The sequence below is a fragment of the Zosterops lateralis genome (genome assembly GCF_965231275.1).
Source record: "Zosterops lateralis genome assembly, chromosome: 7".
In the NCBI taxonomy this organism is placed as follows: Eukaryota; Metazoa; Chordata; class Aves; order Passeriformes; family Zosteropidae; genus Zosterops; species Zosterops lateralis.
Window position 1 is genome coordinate 22,486,480 of NC_139767.1, and position 24,963 is coordinate 22,511,442.

General features: G+C 44.2%; 1 protein-coding gene across 1 annotated transcript in view; it reads right to left on the bottom strand.

Annotated features, from left to right (window-relative positions):
• Positions 1-24,963, bottom strand: part of LOC310911582 (unconventional myosin-X-like) — a 90,559-nt gene that overhangs the window by 56,473 nt on the left and 9,123 nt on the right. The window contains exons 2-11 of the mRNA XM_083865285.1: positions 19,895-19,993; positions 14,395-14,553; positions 10,543-10,730; positions 10,167-10,301; positions 6,189-6,313; positions 4,853-4,866; positions 4,168-4,252; positions 2,588-2,691; positions 1,140-1,269; positions 189-307 (exon numbers count right to left, since the gene is read on the bottom strand). Of these exons, the coding sequence (XP_083721411.1) occupies positions 189-307; positions 1,140-1,269; positions 2,588-2,691; positions 4,168-4,252; positions 4,853-4,866; positions 6,189-6,313; positions 10,167-10,301; positions 10,543-10,730; positions 14,395-14,553; positions 19,895-19,993 (1,158 nt within the window). The remainder of the gene's footprint in view (positions 1-188; positions 308-1,139; positions 1,270-2,587; positions 2,692-4,167; positions 4,253-4,852; positions 4,867-6,188; positions 6,314-10,166; positions 10,302-10,542; positions 10,731-14,394; positions 14,554-19,894; positions 19,994-24,963) is intronic.

Below are 24,963 nucleotides of genomic sequence, written 5' to 3' on the forward strand. Positions count from 1 at the left end.
GGCATTTGCAAGTGAACTCCTCTGTAGAGCCTGAAAAGCAGTGTCAACACTGGGACCTGAGCTACCAATAAGGGCAAAATACCTGAAAAAACAGAAGGCCCTGGGCTGGAAAGGGTGACACAGGGGGAAGACTCAGGGCCTGGAAATGCAGAAGTGCCAGAAGTGGGAGCAAACACTAGCACACTTACCTGCTCCACAGTGAGAGGGGAGCTGATTTCTTCCCCACGCAGAATCATGGACCTCTGTGTCAGTACTTCAGAAAGCTGAAAGGCGTCTAAGCCCAGGAGGTCACTGGCAACATTCAGCACTAAAAGGAAGACACACTTTTTTCTCCTGCATGGATCCCCATCACTCATAGGGATATTTTTGAAGCTCAGTGAGGAAATCCCAGGGACTTCTACAATGCAGGTGACGAAACCCCAGCACAAAACACCCTCCCCCATACTTGATCCTTTTGGGCATACCCAAAGCTGTAGGCTCACATACCCATTATGGATCACAGTCAGATACTTATGTAAGTCAGCCTTCCTGCTGACAACAGGAGGACCAATACCATGTGTAACACTCAGCACCAGCTAAACACTGCATGGGAAGATACATTTTTGTAAAAGCACAATTACTACAGTCTGAGCATGGGATTGCTAAACTTGGATGTTAAGAAGAGAGGCAATTATATTAAGACTTGAAGCACTTCTAATGCATATTTATTGCATCTGTCTCTTTTGGGACTCACTTTGCAAACCAGCTCAGATTAGATAATTGTAACAGAGTGCACACTAGCAACTGCTTCAAATGAAGATGGGAGAAGGTCTCTAACAGATCACTTTTATCTCAAACTCCTTCCTGATCCTATTTCTTCCATCTCTTTCAATGCAAAAGAGAAGCTGTGAGGCTGTGGACTCAGTCTGAGAATATCCAGGAGCACAAATGGATCACAGGGCCACAGATCAGCTAAATCCCACTGGTACCCTGGAGCCATTCATCTTGTGGTAATGCTTTTGTAGGGTTAAACTACAGGGAACATGCTGGTGAAGGTACGACAGACCAGCACAATAGAGGGAGAAAGGAAAAGGGAGAGGGTTTTATTTGGGGCCTTATGGGCTTTGCATGGTCTACTAAGTTGCTAGGGTCCTACTTACCTGCTTTTGTTGTAACCTGGGCCCCACCAGCTGTCATGAATTCAACGTTTCCCAAATGAAGTGTGCCAGAAAGAAGTTTGAAGATGTCTCTGATTTCTTCAGTGCTGAAGTCCACCACCTTCATGGCAGTCTATGCAAAACCAAACATCCAGTCTTAGCTGTATGTGCAGCTGAGTACAATGCAACCACCAGAGCCAGGTCCAGTGTGTGTAAGATGTAAAACTCAGAATTATAGTCACTATGAATACAAATTAAATGGGCTGGCACAGCACCCCTATGAGGTATACGTTTGTCAATGATCTTTACTGTCTCCCATTCTCTCCTACATTTGCTGTATTGCCACCTCAGGCAGGTGGGCATTTGCCCCATCCTCTGGTTGGACTCTGCTGCCACCACTGACAGTCTGTCACAGGGAGAATATGTTTGTGCCTGTGTCAAGAAATCCTACCCTGAACACTGGTAGCACAGGTTACAGATGTTACTGGATGGCTTCCACATTCTTGCTTATTTTCTTCTCTGAAGGATGGATCCATATAAGATACTTAATTTACTCTGATGCACATAACCCCCTTAATTCATTCTTAGTATAGTAATTTTATGCAGTAAGATTTTAAACCAGGCTTTCAGCATTAACTGCTAGATAGTGGGAAAGAGATTATCAGATAATAAGGAAGTATGGCACATTCCCTGTGCCTGCATATGAGCCAGGGTTCTTGGGGCATAAATTGACTTTGAGCGGTAGGACCTAGTCTTCATACATTCACCCTGTCAGTGGGGCCCTCTGGGGTTCTAGTTCCCTTCTTTCCTCCAGCATTTCTTCAGCTGAAGAATAAATGCCATATTGCCATTGAAACTTCTGCTGGACAGGTGTTTTCTTCCTTTAAATCACACCTAACCAGGAGCTACTGAAATCCTAAGCTTATTCTATTTGTTTTGTCTGTCTGGTTTCACCTACAAGCATTTATGAAATAAAACATGCATTTGCACATTCATCCTTATTGCACATAACTCTTTAAACTGCTAGACTGGTATCTATTGTATCTCTGTGGTATTTCAGAATAGGTGATTTGCACAGGTGATATAACTATACTGAAATATTTCTGGAGAACAGAATTTCAGACCAAACTGTTCCCCTTCTAATGGTCAGAGTGAGGTTTCCTGAATCAGCCTATCTAGGAGGCTCCCATGAACCATTATGGGGTGGGGTTCTGCTCCCCCAAATAATCTATTGTTCTAAATTCTTATTCATACTGACTGTTTCCCAAATTCCCCCACTTCTGTACACTAAAGCCACCTTTTGAGTCTTGTTTTAGCCGAATTTTGGACTTGTTGAACACCAAATTTTGGCTTTAGGCAAATCAATTCTGCCTGTGAGATCTAGACCATGCAGCACATTTAGTCCAAGAGACTGTGCCCAAAAGTTCAGGAGGAGTTAGGACTGGACTCACCATGACCTTACTGAACATCTCTACGTCATTCAGGTTCTCATCAGTCACACAGCCAGACTGGTTCAAGTAGCGGTAAGTCTCTGGCTCACTGAGGGAGAGGCTCTCTGCAACAGAAGAAAAAGACACAGGGGAGAGACAACAATTTATTTAGCAACCAGTCTTTTAGTTCATAGAAGAGGAGGGTGTGCTGTAACAAAGCTTGCAGATGGTATGCAAAATTATTTAGAACCATCAAATCCTTAGCTGCAGAGTATCAGAAGAACAGCTCAATACTGAATTAACTCAAGAAAAAAAATAATTCTAGCCCCAAGAGTGTACAGAAAAATAGTCTTAACTATATACATATGGTAATGGCCTCTAAATTAGATATCATCACTTGACACAGAGTTCAGAGAGTCACAGTCAGATTTCTGAAGACATTCAGTGCTAAGCAGCAGTTAAAACCTGAACACAGTTCACAGAACTAAATGTAAAACCAGAATTAGGTCTCTGTATATCTGCTGTGCAACCACATCTTAAACACTATCTGCAGATTTGATCCCCCATTTTGAAAAGAATGTAGGAGAACTAAAAGATCAACAGAGAAAAGAGGCAAGGATGATCAAGAGACAAAACTACATTATAGATAGGGAGGTGAAGGAGTCTGGGACACCAGCTTGGAGAAGTGGATGGGGAGGAATAGCAGAGATCTGCTGAAGAAAAGAATCTGTTTTGTATGTTTTCCTTAAGCAACTAATGATAACCATGATCCCCATGATTTTCCTTTGCTTTAGATTGATCTCTGAATTGACCTAAGTAGCCATTCCTGCACATACCCCCTAAAATTGACTTCTACTCTGTCAGGCCCAAATCTTCCATTTGATTATCCTAACACACAGGGAACAAAAGCATAAAGAAATTCTTCAGGCCCTCAAAGCCAGAGTACAACTGTAACATGTTCCTGCCTGCCTATCTGACCTCTCCAGAAACACCACCAGTGCTCAGCAATACCTGGGACAGATACACACAAATGTTGTTAGGGGGATGCTGCACTACAAGGAGGATTCATCCACAGGCTGCAGCTGCCACTTTCTCTGTGTGCACTTTTTCAGACCCATCTCTCCCTTCCCCAAGTACAGAGCTATAAACCTTTTGTTCAGACACAAGACATGTTTTGGCTCTAATACTTCCACTACATCAGTGGTCTTTGTAATTCTTCTCTCCACTATTACCTATACTGAAGATTTGTTCTAGAAATAGATCTATCAGCCCATCCTCTGAACTCCTTGAACAGCTCCCCCCAGCAACTACATCAAGACTCTTTACTCTTCTTCTGCCTCTAGCCAATTCCATCACCTCATCACTTTGCACATACTTTTCCCTTCAGCACAGAATGCCTGAAGTCTTTTCTCATAAGGAATTTCTGTCAGCCTCTTCCTCTTAACTCTCCTTTCTGTTTCCCATGAAATCACCATATGGCGGCCTTCAAGAAAAAGCTACATGTCAAGTACCTGAAATATCCATGCTCTAACTGACTTACACCTGCTTCACATGTTGGATTGGAAACAGGAAAAGAGACATATCCCTGAAAATGAAATTACCTTTCAGCTCCCCACTCACACCAGCCAGCAGAGCATAAAAGATGTGGTAATTCCGCTCCCCAGGGTTCTGATGTACCACCCTGTTCTGAAACAAAGAATACAAGAGTAGCCAGCAGAAAAAAATCAGACTTGTGGTTGCCAAGGCAAAGAGAGGACCAGGATACAGATTAATCTCCAGGGCCAATGCACAAGAGGGACTTCTTGCTATTTAATGATGGTTTTGTCTAAATAAATTCTATATCAAGATCTTTGTAGCTGTGCAACTGAGCATACACATGAACAAACTGAACTTTGTCAGTTCTGGTCCTGCTCCTCAGTGAATTCCTGACTCCAAAGTAAACCACATCTAATCAGAGATGCCTGCATTTGGATCTGTACCCCATATTCTTCTCTGTGGACCTGTATTTCCAGGTACTTCTCTCTCCCTTTCTCCTTGGTAAACAGCTTTCTTGGAGTCTCTGTAATGCACAGAGTTTATCAAAGATGGGAGAACAGGCCATGATAGATACAGAACAAACACTGCTCCTCTGCCTCTTCCTTAGTTGGGACAGTTGCAGCAGTAACACCTATGGAGCTGATGTCTGCACGATGCAGTGGAGACAACCTCATCCAGGAGGTGATCTGGCACTGCCACACCTCCTGTGAGGAGAGGGCTCACCCAGCACTCAGTAGACATGATACCTACCTTTTCCAGTAAATCTGAACAGCATGTTAAGGAAAAAATATCTAAGTGACAGAAGCACAGATTTCTTGATGATAGGCAAAGAATCTTCTAGACACATTGGGACGAACCCTGCAACAAGCAACAAATCATGAAGTAACTGACACTTTGAAAAGTAGGTAAAGAGTGTTTCTAAACATCATCTTAGATCATCTTCTCTATTCAGTGTCCAAGGAGATATGATGTGTCAAAGAGATATTTAAATGGGCAGGGCCAGGTAGAGCATAGAGAACCTAACAAAAGATGAGCCACATTAGGGACACCTAGAAAGATTAGAGGCCACTCTTATCTGAAAGTCTGCGTTGCACACAGCACGTCTTCCATCAGTTCTCATTGCTCCTGCAGGAGACCTCTATCTTAAATCCACAACAGCACAAAGAGTGGAGGCCAAACAATCCAACCCTGCCATTTACAACAGCAATAAATTCATCTGGCTGCTACTCCAGTGGCAATTGTTGTGGTTTTTCAGTCAGAAGCAGCTTTGAACATACATCAAGAACTGTCGCCAGGGCAGCTTTACCTGCCTCATGGAGACAAAAGATATGTCAAAGGCTTTGGGAGAGGGGTACCTGGGCATACAGGGAAGAAAGTTATCCTGGCACAACACAGTTAGACTATATCCAGTCTTCACTGTCCTTGTTCTCACTGGAACAGGCACTCCACAGAAGTGGTCATGTCACCAAGCTTGTCAGAGTACAAGGAGCATCTGGACAACGTGCTTAAGTCATATGATTTCATTTTAGGTAGTCTTGAGAGGAACAGGGAGTTGGACTTAATGATCCTTATGGGTCCTTCCCAACTTGAGACATTCTGTGATTTTGTGACTAGGGTTCCAAGGTCCACTGAAGTTGGCAGCCCAAAACAAGGACTCATAATTCTCTTCTGCACACAAATATTGTGCAGAACATATTTATTCTTAGTTTAGTCTCAATCACGAATTCATTGGCAGAGCTAAGTGAAACGAACCAAACACCTAATGTGGAGCAAATAGGATGCAATCAACCTGGGGGATCTTCGAGGTAGAAAATTCTATGGTTCTTAGTATCAAGTGTTGAGCTTAACAAAGTGGAAAGTCAAACTATGTCCCTACCTAATGCAGTACTGAGACAGAAGGCTCCCAGAGTTAGGTGCTGCAGAGCCAGCCACAAAACAAACACTTCTTCCTTCTTTAAGTGGCAAATTTGCCCACAGTTGTAAATTGACTTTGAAAAACTTTGATGAGGGATTTTCTGACCTACACTGAGCTCCTCCTCATCTCTGCTCACTCAGTCCATTTCTGTTCCACTGCAGAAAAGGATACAATCAGTTACTCGGCCTCCCTGGATGTGTCCATGTTGAGAGAAGTGCAGCTGGATGAACTTGCCAAAGCGGCTGGAATTGTTGTTATAAACTGTCTTGGCATTTCCAAAGGCCTCCAGAATGGGGCTGCAGAAACAAGGCAATGAAGATATGGATTAGTAATGGGACACCATTAAAACAAAGCATGTGCCCACTCTTTTGACATTTGCACACTGTGTTCTGCCACAAGAGGTTCATTTGTTACAGGACCAGCCTGGACAAGCAGGAAGTGCTCAAGGGAAAGGAAGGATGGCAAGAGCAATTTAACATGCTGCTAGATAGATGTTAAATCTTCGGGATTGCAGTTAATTAAATCAGTCTCCAATCTGTATGGGCAGGTGGTGCTCACACTGTCAAGGGCATTCCCCACCAGAGTGGCTTCAGGAAATGAAAGGTGGCACAACCCAGCAAGGTTGTGTCCTCAACACAGCACATCCCATGAATGCAACTGTATTTTTCCAAGGATTTTCAGAAGCATCAGACATATAAAGCAAACACTCTGTAGCTTTAAACCACATAGTTCTACATCCATTCTACCCTTTTTCCTTCTGCCTTTGATAAACCGTCTCTTAAAATTACAGGCAAACATCTTCAAACTAACAAACAGTAATAAAACAATTTGTTTGGTACTTAAATTTGATATTGGAACACACAAGCCCTTGTTACCTAAATCTTGCTTAGGCTGATATAAACCACATAGTTTCCAAGTAGAGGGACTATACACACACTATAGATTTGAAAATTACATTCTAAGGGAGCGACATCACCCACTTCAGGTAAAAAAAAAAAAAAAAAAAAAAAAAAAAAAAAAAGTTGCAAAAAATTCTATTGCTAAATGTCAGACCAGCCATAAATTGAAGAATTTTGTCTGCTGGTCACCTTCCCATCTTAAGGAAAAAAAAAAAAATGTTCAAATGCTTGGTACTTGCTTCACAGAACAGTACAAGAGAAAAGCCTAAACCACTCAAACTGACACATTGAATTCAGGATTAAAATATTCACTTCTGCAATTAAGCCAATTCTAAAATAATCTGAAGGGCTGACAAGCAAGGAATCAGAGAGATGCTACAAGAACAGCCTGTATGTTTTCATGTCTAATTTTAAAACATACATAGTTTTAAACAAAAATTATTTTTGTTATTACCCACAGAAATATTGGCTTTTAAACAGCTCCACAGATCTATTGTGCTGTCCCACTGGAGACTTGGGCAGATATGGGATTATTCACAAGTTAGTAAATACAGCATAAAAAAGAACCACAACTAGAGAAATCCTGGAGCTTGAAGAAAGCTTTAGGCCCTGCGAGTGTTAGCTAAGGGAGAGCTGTGGTTAAGAAACACTCAAGAACCTTCAGGAAAATCCAGGCAGTATTTTCCTAACATCTCTTGAAACAATTGCTTTCAAGTGACCAGGATAGAAATGAAAATTCCTCTGTTATAACACACTACAACTATAGAAATGCCAGTTAGAGCAATCTGGGTGCATAGATCAGGAAAGTTCCTTGTCTGGAAGAATTTGAACTCCAACACCCTCACCTCTGAAACAAGTATGTAAATATGGACATTGCACAGAAATATCCCACTGAGCACACCACTGCTATGAGTCAACAAAATTAATGGGGACAGCCAGAAAAAGGGAGGACAGGGTCATGTTTTACGACCACCACTGATGCAGTGAGAGTGCAGGAGCCAGCTAGCCAATCTTTGTGGCTCTAAATCATGCTAAATTATATAAGAAAAGCACAAGGAAATATCTTTAGAGTTCAGTTTGGCAATGGGCTCACACATATTGGTGTGAAGGCTTTCAGGATTCAGGAGGGTGTCTGAGCAGTTGGAAGGCAGAGGGTGGGGTAAGCTGGTTCAGCCAGGCATGAGGGCAGGGGCCTGGGATGGGCCAATGGCCAGCAGCACATCACAGCTTGGCACCTGAGGAAGGAGTGAACTGTGAGGCAGAGCAGCACATCAGGAAAGTGATGCTGGATGCTTGCTGGATGTGGGCAGGATGCACTCCAGCAAAATAATGGGAAACAGTTTAAGCAGGGCAGCAGAAAGCAAAGTCTGGAGTTCAGAAACACTGCACCATATACAGCTTCAGTATACAGATGCACAGTTGAAGACAAAAAGATTTGAAGACTTGAAGGGGGTGAATAGCAAGAAAAGTGGCTATGCTGTCAGCAGTGGCATCCAGCATGGAGAAGGGAGCTTCAGAGTGAAGCAAGCAAGAAAAAAACCTGAAAGTTAGCAGAATTTTTAATGAACTGATGTATATTTTCAAGAAGGAAAAGGGACAAAATCAACAGTGCCAAAGGAGTTTTGAGAGCCTGATTTGTGAGAAATACACCAAGCACTAACGTTCCAACACAAGCGACTGATAGAAAGCTGATGGACTCTGTTTGCAATGCTGTCTGAAACTGAGAAAGGATCCAGTGTTGTCCCTTGGTATGTGCTGGGCAAGGATGAAAATCCACCATATGTGAACCTGAGGAGGGCCACTGTCAGAGCAAGTGCAGCTGAACTCCAAACACATGAAATAGGGTCCATTGGAGTGGCAGCAGCTCCTGGGCCTGGGCCAGACCTTCAGCTTCTTGTCTTCAGAGAAGAGGTGACAAATCAGATTCTCTTGCACTCATATTGCAATAGTTATGTAGCACGAGAGATGTACATGGAACAGGTTGTGATCTCTTACTTCACTCCAGCTCACAGCTGTGGCATCTTACAGACTCAGGAATCACCAACGCACCATCATAAGCTCTCCGGATCACTGTCAAGTTATCACTTAACTGCTAAGAGTGCTTGAGCCTTCTAAGCCGCTTGCCTTAAAGCAGATTTTGCAGATCTTAAGTCATGACTGTACTGCTCTTCAGAGCTTTTGCCCATTTGCCTCCATGCCTGCTAAGTTCTGTGCACCTGCAAAGAATAAATCATCCAACAACAGTCTCTGGAACACCAGGTCCAAGGGCAGCAGCCCTTCTGCTCAAGGCTGCTCTGCTTATAAGGACCTAAAACCCACAATGCTCTCAACAGTTGCCTTCTCTGGAGGTTTCTGCAACTATCACAAGCTCCACCTGGGACTAATCTGCAGCTCAAACTTGACAGTATCAAACTGCAGGACCCTCAGCAAGGTCCTTCAGCCACAGGCAAGACAGTCTGGGAAATTTTAATGTAATTTGTTGAATATAATTCAGGTATTAAGGAAAACAAGGGCACAAACAATAAAATAGATGCGTCTTTCCTGCCTCTTCCCCAGGCTTACCTAAAGTCAAACACCTACTGTCCTCCATTTTTTAGCCTCAGCCTTCTTTTTTACTTCAGCTTACACCCACTCCCTCAAAATTCCCCCAACATGGCAGCACTGGAGCCTGGGGTCACACTCAGGACTGTTTCTCTCTGTCATTCTTTGCTTCCTTTTTTTCTCTGCTGCTCTTTGCCTCTTACTGGTTTTCCTCAGCCACAATTTGCTTCTTCAGGTTTTCCAGACACTTTTTCTCTTCATCTCCCTGTTCCAGCGTAGGTCACCTGTGGGCCATGTACCCTCAAGGGTGTCCCTGCCCTGGCATGGGTTGTGGTCCCTCAGGGGTGTCAGAACCTCTTCTGGTATGTAATTCCCTGAAATGTGTCTCCATTCCCTCATTGCTGCCAGCTTCTCTCTGAGACACATTTTCTTCAGGCCTCATGCACTTCCCTGCCTGCCTGAAGCCTAATCCATCCACGGACAGCTGGGAGAGCAGCCAGGGTGAGGCATCCCAGCAAGACTGCAACCTTCACATTTGCCTGATGTGACACCATCCAGCTCTGTGATCCTCTCGCTACCCAGGTCTGGCTCCATCCATGGCCTGGCTGCCCAGAAGGCAGTGCCCCCCAACGGCAATGGCCCCCCAAATGCAGGGCCCCCCAAAGGCAGGCTGACCCAGCAGTCCAGGTGCCCATGAGGGTGACTGTACCTGCTTTCCAGGATGGCTTCTTCCACGTGAGTGCTCTTCTCAGACACAGGGGCCCCAAGGGAGGTCTGGCTCATGGCAGACAGGAATTTCAGGAGCAACTTGGTGCTCTCAGTCTTTCCAGCTCCACTTTCTCCACTGTTAAGAAAAAACATACATTTCATTCACAAATCCAGGACAGTCAGAGCTGATGACCATCCTACCCGTGGCACAGAAGTGACCTCTAAGAATAAACATGTGACATCTCCGCTGTGACAAGCAGGGATCAGGCAAAGGCAGGGACAATGGTGTGGATATTCAGGCAGATGTCAATGCAAATGGAACAGCAGGAGGAGGGCGTGTGATGCAGCCATGCAGTAGCCGGTTCTCCATTTCTAACCTTATCAGAACACACTGGCTGTCATGACGCTTCCACAAGCAGCAGTAGCACTCGTTAGCCGTGGCGAAGATATGGGGAGGCAGCTCACCCAGCCGGTGCTGTCTGTACAGCTCTATGGCATCCACACTGTACAGACCAGGGATGGGTTTGTAGGGATTTACTGAGGCCAAGATGGAACCAATGTTTGTCTACGGGGAAAAAACAAAACACAGAAAGGAAATGAAGCAAGCTCCTGGGGGCGGGAAAAAAATCACAACAAAGCCAGACCCTGAAATAAGTAATGGTGAAGGAGAAAGCCTAAATAAGGATGTTGGGCTTCAGCAGAGAGCTCCACACTTTGGCAAAGAATGTCAAACCCCAGAGAAGGAGCTGTTCAGCTGGGTATGGATGGGGCACTCTGAATTTTGCTGCTTTACAATATAACATTCTTATCCTGTTGCCTTTGGTAAATTAGGCTTACACAATTTAAAAACATGAAGCCATCTTCATACCCAGCTACTTTGCACTGTGCTTGAAGCAGAATAGCAGAGCTAGGACTGAAAGAGTGCTAGGAGATAGCTTTAATGCCCCTATCTGCAGTCCGAAGCAAAGGGGGCTTGACAGAGTTCAAGAATCTCCTGAGTAGAGTTGGAACACACACACACTGCACACATGTGTAAAGAGCCACTAAAGCATGTAATTTTTCTTATGCTGAAAAAATGTTTGGTGCAGCTTAAATCATTTGGTAAACCAAATCAAAATTGACAGCTGAAGATGAAGCTCTGGATTTCAAGTCAAAACATTTTATATTTTCTAAATATTTTATTTTGAAAATACTTATTTTGAAAATCTCACAGTCCAAAAAAAGAGGTAGCAAGATTTGAAATAAAATACCCAGAGCACAATACTGAATTTCAAATGTATTATTTTGAGCAGTCAGAAGGAAATTAATGTTGCTTTTTGGGGCATGACTTCTTCAGTTCAGCCAACCAGCTCAAATCCAGTTATTCCCAGAGCTGCAGTTCAGAGCAATGGTGCCACCTCTCTCCTAATGATGGCTTTGTAATATGGTCAACATCCATGCTGCTGGGGTAGTGGTCTCCCTCAAAGGGACATCTTGGACTGCTCTACTTAAATTCTCAGCAGACATGACCAAGTAAACACTTAGATGGCTGCAGGAAGTTGCCAAGCTTTGTGATCAGGGACAACATCTAACATTATTTCCAAACCATGAACTAACTACAAGTCACCCAACCGATATAAAAGCATTTGAATGTATCTGCTGGAGAAGCTGTAAATTGAACACTTGGTGACAAGGAAGACTCATCAGGCCAAATGAAGTCTGAGGCTATAGCAATGCCAAGTTCTGAAGCCAGAAGTCAGACTGATAAGATGCTGTCACCATCAAAATATTCAAAGCTCATTTATTAAAGCAGCAGTCAGAGATATCAGGGGGAAAAAAATCACCTAGACCAAATTGCATTATCAGTATAAACAGGCTATCATGGATCAAGTCTTGAGGACTCTCTGACAGAGACCTTTGTGGGCAGCAATATGATTCATTGGTAATGGAAACAATAGGCAAGCAGATGATCTTTGGCCAGAGAGGTGGAAAGAGAAAGAGGAAAGCATTGAGTGAAAAAACATGAATTAGGGAAAAAGCATTGTGCAAGCAGGTGAGGAACAGGCATTGTCCAAAGAGTACAAGACAGAAATGTCCATTCTAACTCTTCTCCCAGACCTTCACAGCATCTTTTCTTCTCAGATGTTTCAGTTTGCACTTTCCATTGTAGTTTCACTAGGAACAGGGCTCCTCTCCAGAGAACTTCTGGAAAGTCCTTTCCAGAACTTCTTCCAGTACAGCCATCTCTTTCAAAGGTGTTCCTAGGAAACTTTTCCACCACCCAGTTGCAGTCTCCTCATCACATGCATTATATAGACAATTTCTATCCATAATTTTTAATAGCAGTAAAACTATGTACATACCAGCTAGTCTATCAGCAAATAATTGCCCCCAAAGAACTCTCTAGAGCAGGACAAGCCACATGTGGCAAGTCTACTTCTCAGGACAATAGAGCCTACTTGAATGGTTAGGCATGGCTTTGCTAAGGACAGCACAAATGTGGCAGAACAGCCCCTGGCTCATTTCTACATCACTCACATTATTTTGGGTCTACTTTTATTAAGGAATACAGGAATTGTAAGAATGAAGAGGGAAGATGCAGGCTGTTGATGTGCTCACATAATTTCCTTCAACAGCTGGGTAGAGCTTGCATAATATTTATCTGGAAAACAAAAGGTACTGTTGAGCTTGTCAGTATTGCTATAGTAAATTAATTATGCATGCCAAACCAGTCTAGGTATACTGCTACCTACACTCCCTGATCAGAAAGAATCCCCTTTAGGAGCTAATGGTGGGCCTAATAATCCTACACTGAGAGGTTCTTCCCAGTGCTGAGCATGTTACAGAGGTCAGGCCCCAACATACACCTCCAAAAATTTCAGACCCAAGGTGCACATTTGAGATTCATGCACTATGCATAGGCAAAAAAGGTGGTGTAAAGATGTTAAACTTTAACACCTTCATGCATGCATGGAGCAGGCACAGAACTAATGCTGAATAAGAGAAGGAATGACACATCAGAGCTAGCTGAAAGGCTTAAGGAGATACGGCTGCTATGACACTGCTGGTGTTGTGGCATCTCTGCTACAAGGCACAGACTGAAAAGGAAGAGAATCCTGCATCACATTTTAAGGTGTGAGGAAGAAGAAACAGGAGGAATACACCCAAATGGGTCAAAAGCTGCACAGACACATAGCATGTGTCAAACACAGGACAAGAGGAGCAGCAAGGATATGGGCCATCAAAACAGTGTGTGCTGTGGGTACTGTCACAGGGTCACAAGGCTGTGTTGACAGACAGGCAAAGGTTTCTACAGAAAAAAAAAAAAAAAAAAAAAAAAAAGGAGAATTTACAGTCTCTTCTACAGTATCCAGTGCAGGAGGTGGTTCAGAAACAGGGTCACTTTACTGATAATTTACTGGAATACAGGTGCATATGGTTTGGTTGCCTTGATAACGGTTGCTATGCAACACAGACAGATTTACATTTTTTCTGTCATATTCTGAAAACTCTGTGTGAAGATAGCATGGACAAGCAAGGTAAGAGTAAAGCAACGTAAGGCAGTCTTTGTAATCTATCTTCCTTGTTCTCTCCAAGTCTCAGCAGAGCACTGCCTTCCCAGCAGTTCAGGGATGTCTTGTCCCAGGTGTGCTTTTCCCCACAAGTCCCTTTCCTAACACTTGTCTCCTTCCTGAGAGGGAAATCAGGAAATGCTATGAGTATTCAAGGAGAGCAGAGCAATCAAAAAAAAAAAAAAAAAAAAAAAAAAAAAAAAAAAAAAAAAAGGCACAACTGCATGTAAAAGCAGAAGAGTTAGACAACAGGTTTGCATCCCTAGTTTTGTTAGGCAGTATCTCCATCTGTCTGGATCAGGAGGGATACTCAGCAACAACCTGCGTACACTGCACTTTCCAGTCTGTTTGGCCTTATAAACCATGGAACAGCCATAATGGGGAACCTGGGAAATGTGAATGACAGCTCATCAAACATGGATGTTCATGGAGGATGCAGAGCTGTGCAGTTACCACAAAGCTTAGAGGTGAACATTCATGTTTTGGAAGTTTCTCCATAGAGGCAAAGAGACCTCTCTGGTAAGGGTGGGATCTCCCAGGGATGATGGAGCTGGCAAGGCAGAAAACCCCCTCCAATTCCTACCCTCAAGAGACAAAGATAACATCAGAATTTCACACGCAAAGTGGCAGCCCTGAAGCTAAACAAAAACCATTAAGCCAATAGGGATGGGCACTTACATAGATGTTACCCTGTTGGTAGCGCTGGTGAAGGTTAAGCAGGATGGCAGCTTCATGCAGATCTCCCAGCATGGACATGTCCTCTACCCCATCAACGCTGGTCTGGTGCATGGGTAAGACCTTTTCTCTGGAAAGGGTGGCCTTGGGGTACTGGAACACCTGGAAGAATGGGGAGAAGGACAAATAAGCTCATGACAGCTGGGCACGTGGTCTGATTTCCCACCAGAAATGTGCACCTTTATACTCTGGCACTGGAAAAGGAAATGAATACGACACAGATCTGCTCCCTACTTTTATAGTCACATCTCCATTGCTGCTCCTATATGTTTGAGAGCTCTGGCTATACAGCATATATACAACATATATACAGCTCAACTATACAGCATTCTCCCTTCTTTTGCTACACAGTCAATCTCTCACTTTCACTACTCATGGGGACAAATCAACACAAGGTTACTTAATTTCCTTTTAACAGGTGCAGGGCACCAGCCCCCAGCTGCTAGGCTAGACAGGTATTACTGCACTCATGACTGTGAATAATGATGGCAGCTGCTCCCAAGAGACCAGGAACAGTCTTTTACAGAAAACACAGGTGAGATCATGTCTCTGACCATGGGGAAGTAGAGGAAAAGCTAATTCACACTCCAAGTTTGGCCCTGCACTCTCCATAGAAGCAGCCAGAGAGCATCTGGAAGAGTTTGTCATCTCAAGAGCAAAGGAAAGCAAAGCACATGAGAAGCCAAATAAAGTAGTGACATTCTCTCTGTGTGATGACACGTATGTGTATGATACAGCTTTCAAAATATTTGTACAGTGACACCTATTAACTTCTATCACTGTTCTAGGAAGTACTCATCTCTCTGTGCAGTTGCACTCATCTTGCCTCAATTGCTGCATCCTTCTTCCTGCTAGAGCTTTCTCCTCCTCAATAACCCACTCTTCAGTTATCAGGTCATCTCCTTCACCCTCTTTCAACACAGCTGAGATTATGCGACTGTTCCCCTCCACCACAGGCACATCCCAGCCTTCCTTTCCTCCTCCTCAAGCACGATGCTGGCATTTCACAAAAGTTATTTCAGTTGCTTCCCACTCTTGGATTCAGCCGTGTGCCATCTCCCACCCAGCATCCAAAGCTGTGCTAAATGGTAATACCCAAAGAGAGACAGATGGGAGACTTCATATAGGCATCCTGGAGAAGGAAACTGGCCCACAGTAACCTCTCAAAGAATCTTGTGCTTTTCCTCCTCTTCTGGGGCTCTGGTCTCTACCTCATTTCCACCCCTGCTTGTCAGCCCTCCTGGGTGCCAGCAAGAAACTGACAGGCTCCACAGAGAACGAACTATAACCTATAGGGTTGATCTAACTGGTTTCTCCTGCCCACCTCCTTGGAGTGCTCAGGCTGCCGTCACTGCTGGGGAGAGGCCATCCCCGCAGCTGCAGGCTGCAGACAGAATGAGGTCACCCAGCCCCCTCCAGCCAGCCACCCCTGCCAGGCCCTTGCAGGGCGCTCACAGCTGCAGCACACTGCAGGTGCTCACCCCTTCAGGGCTCTGAGCCTGCACCCTGCCAGTGCAGGGCAGCAATAACCCAGCACAGCATCCCTTACAAGGTCACCATGATGCATAACCACAACTGCAGCTCTTTAGGGAGGGAGCTGGGGAGAAGCTGGCTCAGTCCCTCAGGTGTGTTTGCCTCATTTCTGACCAGTCACACCTGTGTGGCAAGGACTACTAAGTCTCTTCCACTGCTAGACTCCTTCACAGAACATCTCTTTCACCAGCCAGGAGGCTTTCAAAAATACGTAGTTCACATTCATGATCAGCGTAAAACAAAGCCCCGTCTCCAGGCCTTTCCACACCAGTTCTGCTCCTGGGTGTCAGAGAGGTCTGACTGCCAGCAGCAGGACCCCCACTCTGCAAGCATGACTCTAAAAAGAGAAAAACACTTTTTTTTTTTCTTTCTTCAGAGCAGAGATATCAGGCACTTCCACAAGAAAACTGAGGGAGCAGAAAGGGAGAATGGGACAACTAAATTCAGGAGAGAGTACAAGCTGCAGATGCACAACATGAACTGGACTGTCAGGAACAAAATCAGTACCACAGTTCCAAACCAGGAGGCAGCAAGCGACCCTGGATCTCTCTTGTCCATTGATGTACACAAAGTTTGGAAGAGGACAAGTAAAAAACATTATGACGTGATCTTTCCTTATATCTGCCTGGGACTTACTCATTTGCTACTGCACTGTCAGCACTTACAGCCATTTGGGCCAGAAGAAAAACATTAAGAAAACATTTAGACAAAAAGCTGAGTGGACAGGTCTGCTAAAAGATATCAAGCAGCTGGCAGCACCTGTGCCCAGAGGCTGCTATGCACAAAAAGTGATGGGTCAGAGCTTGTTCCCTTGTTCCTGTAGACAGCATAGGAGGAAATGGAACCCTGAAGAGGAGCAGGGGTCCTAAATACACAAGTAAATGATTAGCAGGGTTTAGATAATCACCTGCTATACCTGTCTTGAGCCACTTCATTGGTGTTATTCAGTCATCTCTCTCTAAAAAAAGTCTGGTCCAATATCCATAAAGAGTTAAGTGGGTGCTCTGGCAGGACAAAGGTGGATTTGTAGGATTGGTTCTGGTACCCTTGGGACAGAAACACTGCAGAGGTGAAATGTACCCCCTGGAGGAGCAGTGTGATGCCACATTGCCACCCCAGCTGAGGCCAAGTTGTCACCTGTCTGTCCCTGAGGCTGTGGAGGTTCACCTAATGCACATCACTGCATGCCTAGGCAGCTCACCCTCCCTCAGGCAGAGGCTGGGGCCTCCAGCCCCACTGGGGTTTGGGAGGTGATGGCTCTGTGCCTCTGGAAGGCACTTGTGACATGTGGGAGAGTTTTCAGGTCTTTGCTGGCACTGGAAGAAAGCTGACTTTTAATTTGTTCTCTGCCCTCCAGGGAAGAGGGTGGTTTTTCCAGCCTCTGTTTCACCAGCAGGCTGCAAGCATCATCCATGCTCCTGGACACAGATACATGTCCCAAGACTACCAGTGACTTTCTCCAAGGAGCTCAGAGGTTTGAGACACAAAAAGGATGATGCTCCACCCTCAGAGTCCCAGTAAGGAAGCTTTTGTTACCCCACTGCTCACTCCTGGACACTCCCAGCAATCTGCCAGGAGAGCAATTTCGAAAATCCTCCCCAATCATCCTGTTCCAGGAAGGGTATTCCAGGCTGATGTTCAGCGCTACTGAGCTGAGTATGATAGCTGATTTTCCCTGAAGCAAGTAAGAACTCAGGCAAACTGATCTCCCAGCAAAGTTGCCCCCAGGATATCCCTTTTTTAAAAAGCTAATATCTAAAACACAAAGTTATAGGTGTTAATAAGCAGATCTTTATTTTTTGGAAGGAAAATAATTAGCTTTAAGCCTAACAGGCACCTCACAGCCAAAGATTTCTACTTTTTCACCAGTATCACACTATAGTTGCCTCAGATTTAGCCCAAGGTGAGATAAAATGACCACAACTCTCTCCAAGGCCCTGCAATGATCAGGAATAAAGCAAAATCTGTCCAGCAAACAAGCCAAGATGAGGCTTGCCAGTACTGCTCACCAGGCTCAGCAAGGGAGAAATTATTCCTTTTCAAACTCAATTCCATCCATTAGTGCCATCCTGAGCACATAAGCAAAGCTCTCACCTGGCATCCAAGTTATATTTATCCATAAAGCATTTGGCTGTTTTGTCTGGATTGTGGTTTCCAATCTTGTGTTTCATAAGCAAAACTCCTCCCTTCCTCCCAGGAAGTCACATTTCTGATGGATTTATTGCTTGAGGTGTTTTTAAGGAAGTGAAAACAAATGACAAAAGCTTTGAAGCATGACTGGACTTCTTACTTCAGAGCTGCAAGGGCTGCAGGGATGCTGGGCCACAGCAAACATGAGGACACTAGATTTGGGGGTCCTAAAAATCAGACGGATCAACTGCTCCATTCAAACCAAAGTGAAGACATTTATCAGAGTTTTCACCTGGGTTAGAACTGCCAGTCCCTCCTACAGGTATGAGCAATGAACATGGCAGGTGAGGGAAGCACACAGGACAGCTCTTGTGGGTGGCACTGAGTAAAGAAAGTCCTTTAATGATCACCATGTGCTTTTACTGCATAAGCCATAAAGCACATGCTCCTCCAGCCTAGAAGTTTCTTGTTTTATGGAAGAAAAAAACCACCAAACCCAGCTTTATTTTTAACACCTGCAAGCCACCAGCATTATCCTGAGCATATTTTCCAGCATACGGGACACAGGCTGGAGGTGGGAGCACCCACACAAACAGCTCTGAAGTGGGATTTCCGGTGTCCTTTCAGAGGTGCCAGGTGGGTTTGAAAGATTTTACAAGGCCACACCAGCATGTCAGAAGAGACAGAATTGGGAAAGGCACAGAAATACTCACCATTTTTTGACACCCTGGAGGCTGCTGCATTACCTGTGGTCCCTTAAAACATGTTAGTGCTATCCAGCACTCCCAAAACAAGTCAACTCCTCAAGAAGGGGTTTAAGAGACTACAGTAACCAGATAAAAATTTGTGTCTGCAAGGGGAATTTCCATCTCTGATAAACAAATCAGGCTCTTTATAAAAGAATGATGACTTCAAATCTAGGCCTTTCAAGGCAAGACAGTCCTATCACTGACTCCACAAACGAGAGTCCTAAATCCCCTTTCCCCCTGTGCCCTCCTTTGTTTGCCAGGTGAGAGGCTGAAGAAAACCTGTCCATTTTTCTGTAACAAAGCAGCCACCTGCATGGCCCATTCACCAGAACAGCTGAGCAGGTCTAATTGCTCACTGCTGGAGGGCACAGTCCTGCACACTTCCCCATCCTCCTCCCAGCCCAGGCACCAGTCTGACTCACCAAGAACCTCTGTGAAGGCTGTGGACAGTTTTCCCAGGGTTAGTCAGGCGAGCTGACTCACTGAGGACTTGGATGATCCCCAGAGGTCCCTTCCTACCAATATTATTCCGTGAGTACTGCAGTAGATGCACCAGGGAACCACAAGGAGCACAGGGCTGGAAATCAGGCTGGAAAGCAGCTTGTTCTTATCACTGTTGGAGAGCCTTGCTCTCAGAGGAGCTTGGCTGCCTTGCTGAGCTGTCCTGTGCATCTCTGCTGCCTTTGGACACTGACCAGCACAGGGAGCCCACTGCCATAGGCCCCTGGTCCAAGGGGCTGAGCATTTAGCCAATACAATGATTTTGCTAGGCTGTTAATGCAGCTGCTTCAAAGATGGCACAAGGGAGCCAAGAAAAATGAGGTAGGCAAAGAAATTAAGAGAACAAGGAGAACAGTCTTCTCTTTTTAACACTTGTTAGATCTTTGGCACAGTTTGTAACAGAGCCAGGTCACCTTTCAGAGAGAATTGCAGCATTTCCATTGATAAATTTCAACATGATGGTCATGCAAAACCAACAAGTCCATCTCACATCTTGGCATAGGCTACAACACCTTGCAGACTTCACTTACCATGCCATAATCTGAGGTGAAGAGAACATTTCCATTGGCACACAGGCCAACAGTGCATGGCTGCAGCTGGTCCTGCTCCCGCAGCCATACCCTGGCACCCTGCAAAAACCAGAAGACATTGCATTAGAAAGAACTGGGGCCTGTGAGATAGGCACACAGGATGCAAACACCCAAAGAAAGCTGGGGGAAGCTGCAGGATTCAGATGCTACTTCCAAGCTACAGCTGCTTAAAATATTTAAGTAAGTCCTACTTACATTTTCAGAGCAACTGGTTTTGTTTTTTCTTAATGTAACATGAGGGGAAAAAAAAGCAATTTTAATGAGCTTCATGAGGAAACTAAAGTAAGGAAAAACTAATTTTTATAGAAAGTGTCATGGAAAGATACCAACACATAGAATAGTTGGTTTGACTGTCTAGTTATTTTAAAACTTGGAATAGCTGGTCATGTTATAATAATAATAGAAAATATAAATAAAGCGTGTTTACAATGTCATACACCCACACATCATTGTAAGTCAAAATGCTTCCAGAAAGCACCAGCAAACAGCTAAGAGGATTTCACAGAGCTTTGTTTGCAAACTCTGGCAAGAGTTTCCTTTGGTAAATGACATGACCTGAGTGTTTCTCTGATGTATATATACACTGATGTATACATGATGGCCCTGGTGTCTGATGTATGTATGCACTGGTGTTTATATATGTTTATATATATATGATGTTTCACATACATTACAACATCTTAAACTGCTCCGTGTCTCTCAAGACAAGTCTGAGCACAAACCCAGATTTCTGGTAACACACATGCAGGGATCTGCAGGACAGGTAGATCTCATAGCTAGCCTACCAAAATAGCAGGGAAAACAAGTTTGCTGGATTGGCCTCTTCTGCCCTGTCTGCCTGTGAGACCTGGTACAAGGGAAAGAGCAGGACCATGAAGGCAGATCAGGGCGAGCATGACCTGCAATTACAGAGCCAGGCATGAAGCCACATCGCATTTCAGTTATTGCAAACTAATCAGTTCCATGTCTTTCCATGAAATCACATAAACTCTGCTTAGATAAATATTGAGAAAAATCCAAAGTGCTCAACTGTTGAGTAACATTAGGGCCATTCTGCCTTTCATTGATTCACAGACTGACGTTCTTCCTAATTTTTTTATGCCCCTAAATTATTGATCATGAGCTTTAGGCCCTTCCTACCCTCTTAATCCCATCAGCACCATTAGCTCTTTGCTTGTAGGCTTAATATGTTTGAAGAAATTGAATAGTGTTTCTATATTACATTACACAAAATGTGAAACACTAATTCTATTTTTAATGATTTGTTTTTAGTTTAGGTGGGTTTTTTTTAAACTACTTAAGTCACTCTAAACACTTTAGTACCCTGGACTTTCCTTACTGTAGGAGATACATCTATAGGCCAATCTCCAGTCCTCCCAATAAAAGACCTGGGTTTAATGACATTAAAAAGGTGTACATAACTCTAGCTTTACTGCTGTGTTCTGGTCTAGAGTTTTCACATCAAGCAGATTAATCTCCCCTCAGCAAGTGAATGAAAAGCACCATTGCATCTGACCATGATCTGTAAAGATCATCCTCATGGCCAGTGAACAATAGCGATAGAAAAAAATGGAATCTTACATTACAGATTTGAGATCCCAGAGAGCTGTTATGAACAATACATCACACACAGATTTTGAGGAACTATATAGAGGATTTGTTACATTCTCTTAGGTTTTCCAAAACTCTGGAGGCTTGAAATAAAGTGTCCTGAGGCATCTGGGCAGGACATTATTGTTGAGAAATCATAAATCTCCCAAATCACATTCTAACTATAATGCATAAACATATAAAGAGCAACATGTGTTTAAAGATTTTTTTGCTACTTTCACCAGATTCCTACTACCACCATGGTAGAAGGCAAAGAGTCAGAAAACAGGAAGGCTGTGTCTCCAAACAGTGGGATGAAAGAAAGCCTTTTATAAGACACTTAGTGTAAATATCCCCAACAGTGCATTTCAATGCCTTCGGACACCAGTAAGCCAGGATGGCAGAGATGAGAGCCTGAGGCAAGTGCAGTTTAATCAGAAGACAAGTCTGCAGGCTGCCATACACACTGTGCCCCAATGCCACAGCACACACACCCTGCATATGGGAGTGTGCCACAATCACAGCACCCTACACGGTCTGTCCCTGAAGACCAGGGCGGGTCCAGGTTACACAGACTTTCCACTCCCTGAGCTCAGAAATTAACTTGGAGCTACTGGCAGTTGATAATCTGACACAGAAGAGACAATCCATGGGCATGAATACTGTTATTTAATAGGTACCACTTAGAAGGGAAAAGAGAGGAGATAGGCAATGGGATCACTCAGCTATCTTCAACACATAGAAAATATCTAAAAGTCCAGACTGATTCAGACCCCTTTCCCAGCAGAAGTCCATGTGCAAAAGTATTAACAAATACTTCTCCAAGGAGCCATCTTTCTTTTGTACAACACCACACAAACTTATGGCAGGTCCTTCTGTGTGCTGCTAAGGAATAGAAGGCAACATGCTGAAACTCCCAGGCACTGCAGTATTTCAGCTGCCCAGAATGACTTACTTCAGTTTACTCTGATGTTGTAGCTGTTTGTACAACAGCAATTGCCTCTGCACAGCAGAATAACTGCACCCAGCTATGCTGTTTCTAAAAGGAATATTGTGCTGAGACAGCCAGAAAAGGAACCACAGAGCAAATAATTATTGTAACTTCTGCCCAGCATAGCCATAGCCCCATTTCCTGAAAGGCAGAGTTTGTTTTAGTGCATCTCCTTCCACCAGCCCTTTTTTCTAAACATGAAATTCCCCAAAGAGCCTTGACTAAATACAGGAGCAGATGGTGACACCAAAGAGACTGCTCTCACTTTACTCCCCTCTCCCCCATTGACACACATCTCATTGATCAGTTGAAAGGATTAAAATGAGCAGAAACCTTCCAAAAACTGCCAGGCAGCAAGGCTGAACTTCCATAGGAGAAGCAAGGTCAGTAGGACTAAGCATTGCCCAGCAGCAATATGCCAGCTTTGGAGGTGCCCAGCTCCCACGGGCACCATGGATGATGGGAAAACTCTGCTCTTCTAGGACAAGAGTAAAAACATGTCACCTTTCATTCTGGGATATAGAAGGTCCACCCTCACCCACAGACAAAACAGTTTAACAAAATGAAGCAATAAGCAATCACCAATTTGAAGAGAACACCTTAAAAGACAGAGGAGGAACAGCAGTGATGATTTTGTGTAAGCACTTTCCATCAAATAAAGCTGGCTGAATACTCATCATACAGTTAACTCATGCCCCTTATATAATGACCTCATCCCTTCCCAATTACTCTTTTACTTGGAGTTTATTAGGCTGGTCTGTTGCTTTGGTTTTAAAGGGAACAACAGCAGGACCTCAAAGGAAGAATAAAATAGTAATGTACCAGTTCCTATATCAAGGGCAGGTCACTCAGATGTTAAACAAACTCTGAGACCAATATCCTCATTCCTATGGCCTCAGTAACAATCTGTCCATGAACTCGCCTTGCCACAAAGTGCACAGCAAAGCACAATCCTGAAAAGTGATCCTGTACCATGGGGTAGTAATTTAGAAAATAAAGTTGCTTACATACAGAGAGCAGTGTTTCATCAGTACTGGCCCACGGTCACACCATCATGCCTTCCACTGTGGACAGTAAACTCTAAGATGTCATTCCTCAGTTCAAATAACACATGGCACTTTGTGATCCTAAACTCAGAATTAAATAACATTTCCTGCTATTCATGATATCAAAAAATCAATTGAAGCCACAGATTTCTTTTGCCTTCTATGCAGTGGGTTGTTTTTTTTTTAGAGTGTCTGAAACAGGAAGTTCTCCCTTGCATTCACACGCCTGTATCTCATCTCAGGAGATGCAGTGTGGTGTGTCAGCAGGGAAAGAATAAGGCAGATCTCGTGTGCTGTACCCAAGGAATGGGCAAAGAGGCAGACAGACAGCACACAGCCCTTACTGCAGCAGCAAGGCATCCACACATTAAAGTAGAGTGTGTAGCCAGCAGCTACACCCTCCTCATCAGTTATCCAGCTGTTGAAGGCAGTTGAAGGCAGCAAGGTAAGCTCCAGAGGACTCAAAACTCTGCACTTGCAGGTGCCTTGGCCTCTCCAGGCCCTCCCAGTCCAGCAGGAGACACATTCAGGGACTGACATGAGAAAGCTCTCCTTAACTGTATCACTCTTCAGAAACAAGTCTTCATAATCTCTTCTCCTTACTCACATGTTCTGGACTACCCTTGAGTCTTCGCATTTCCCCAGGATGTCCTCTGTCTTCTGGAAACTGCTTCTTCCCAGGCACAAGAAAGAATGAGCTGCCCCAGCTGCACTTTGGGACACAGCAGTCCTGCCTCTCTTTGAGTGCACTCAAACACCCCATTCCTCCTCATGCACAAACCTACACAACTGCCAGGAGTAACATGCTCAGGAGGGACTAAACCAGGATGGCTGCATCAATTTTCCAGGGGTTATTCAGAGAGGAAAAGTGGTTTTGGTTGGAAGACACCTTTCAGTGTGTGAAAGGGGCACACAATTGTCTGCTTTTTCCAGTACAGGATGTTTTTAATGTTTTCTTTGTGACTGAACTTGGCTGTCTCCAGATCTACCTACAAACACAGTACTATAAGAGGCTCTTGCAGTGCCTTCCTTGATTTAGGTAATTATACCAAATCAGCCATTCTGCAAGGAGCAGGGATGTCTCAAAAATGTACACTCCTGTACTGAGAGTCTGCAACAAAAGCCTCTGTGAGTGCTACAAGTTTTCAACTACAAGTACTATATAGGTAACTTCCCTTTGTCCTCCTAGCACACTGAGGCTGTTCAGTAGGTATTGGGCATCCAAGCCTTGTGTTTCTCCTGGCGATGGATCCATATGCTCCTAGGCTTAGGAAAGGCTCTCCTAGCAGCATAGTGCTGAGCCAGCTCTTTTCCCAGCCTCAGTGGGCTTTGTGGTTATGAACCACGAGGCAGAGATGGGCTAGAAAGGAGCTCGCAATTCA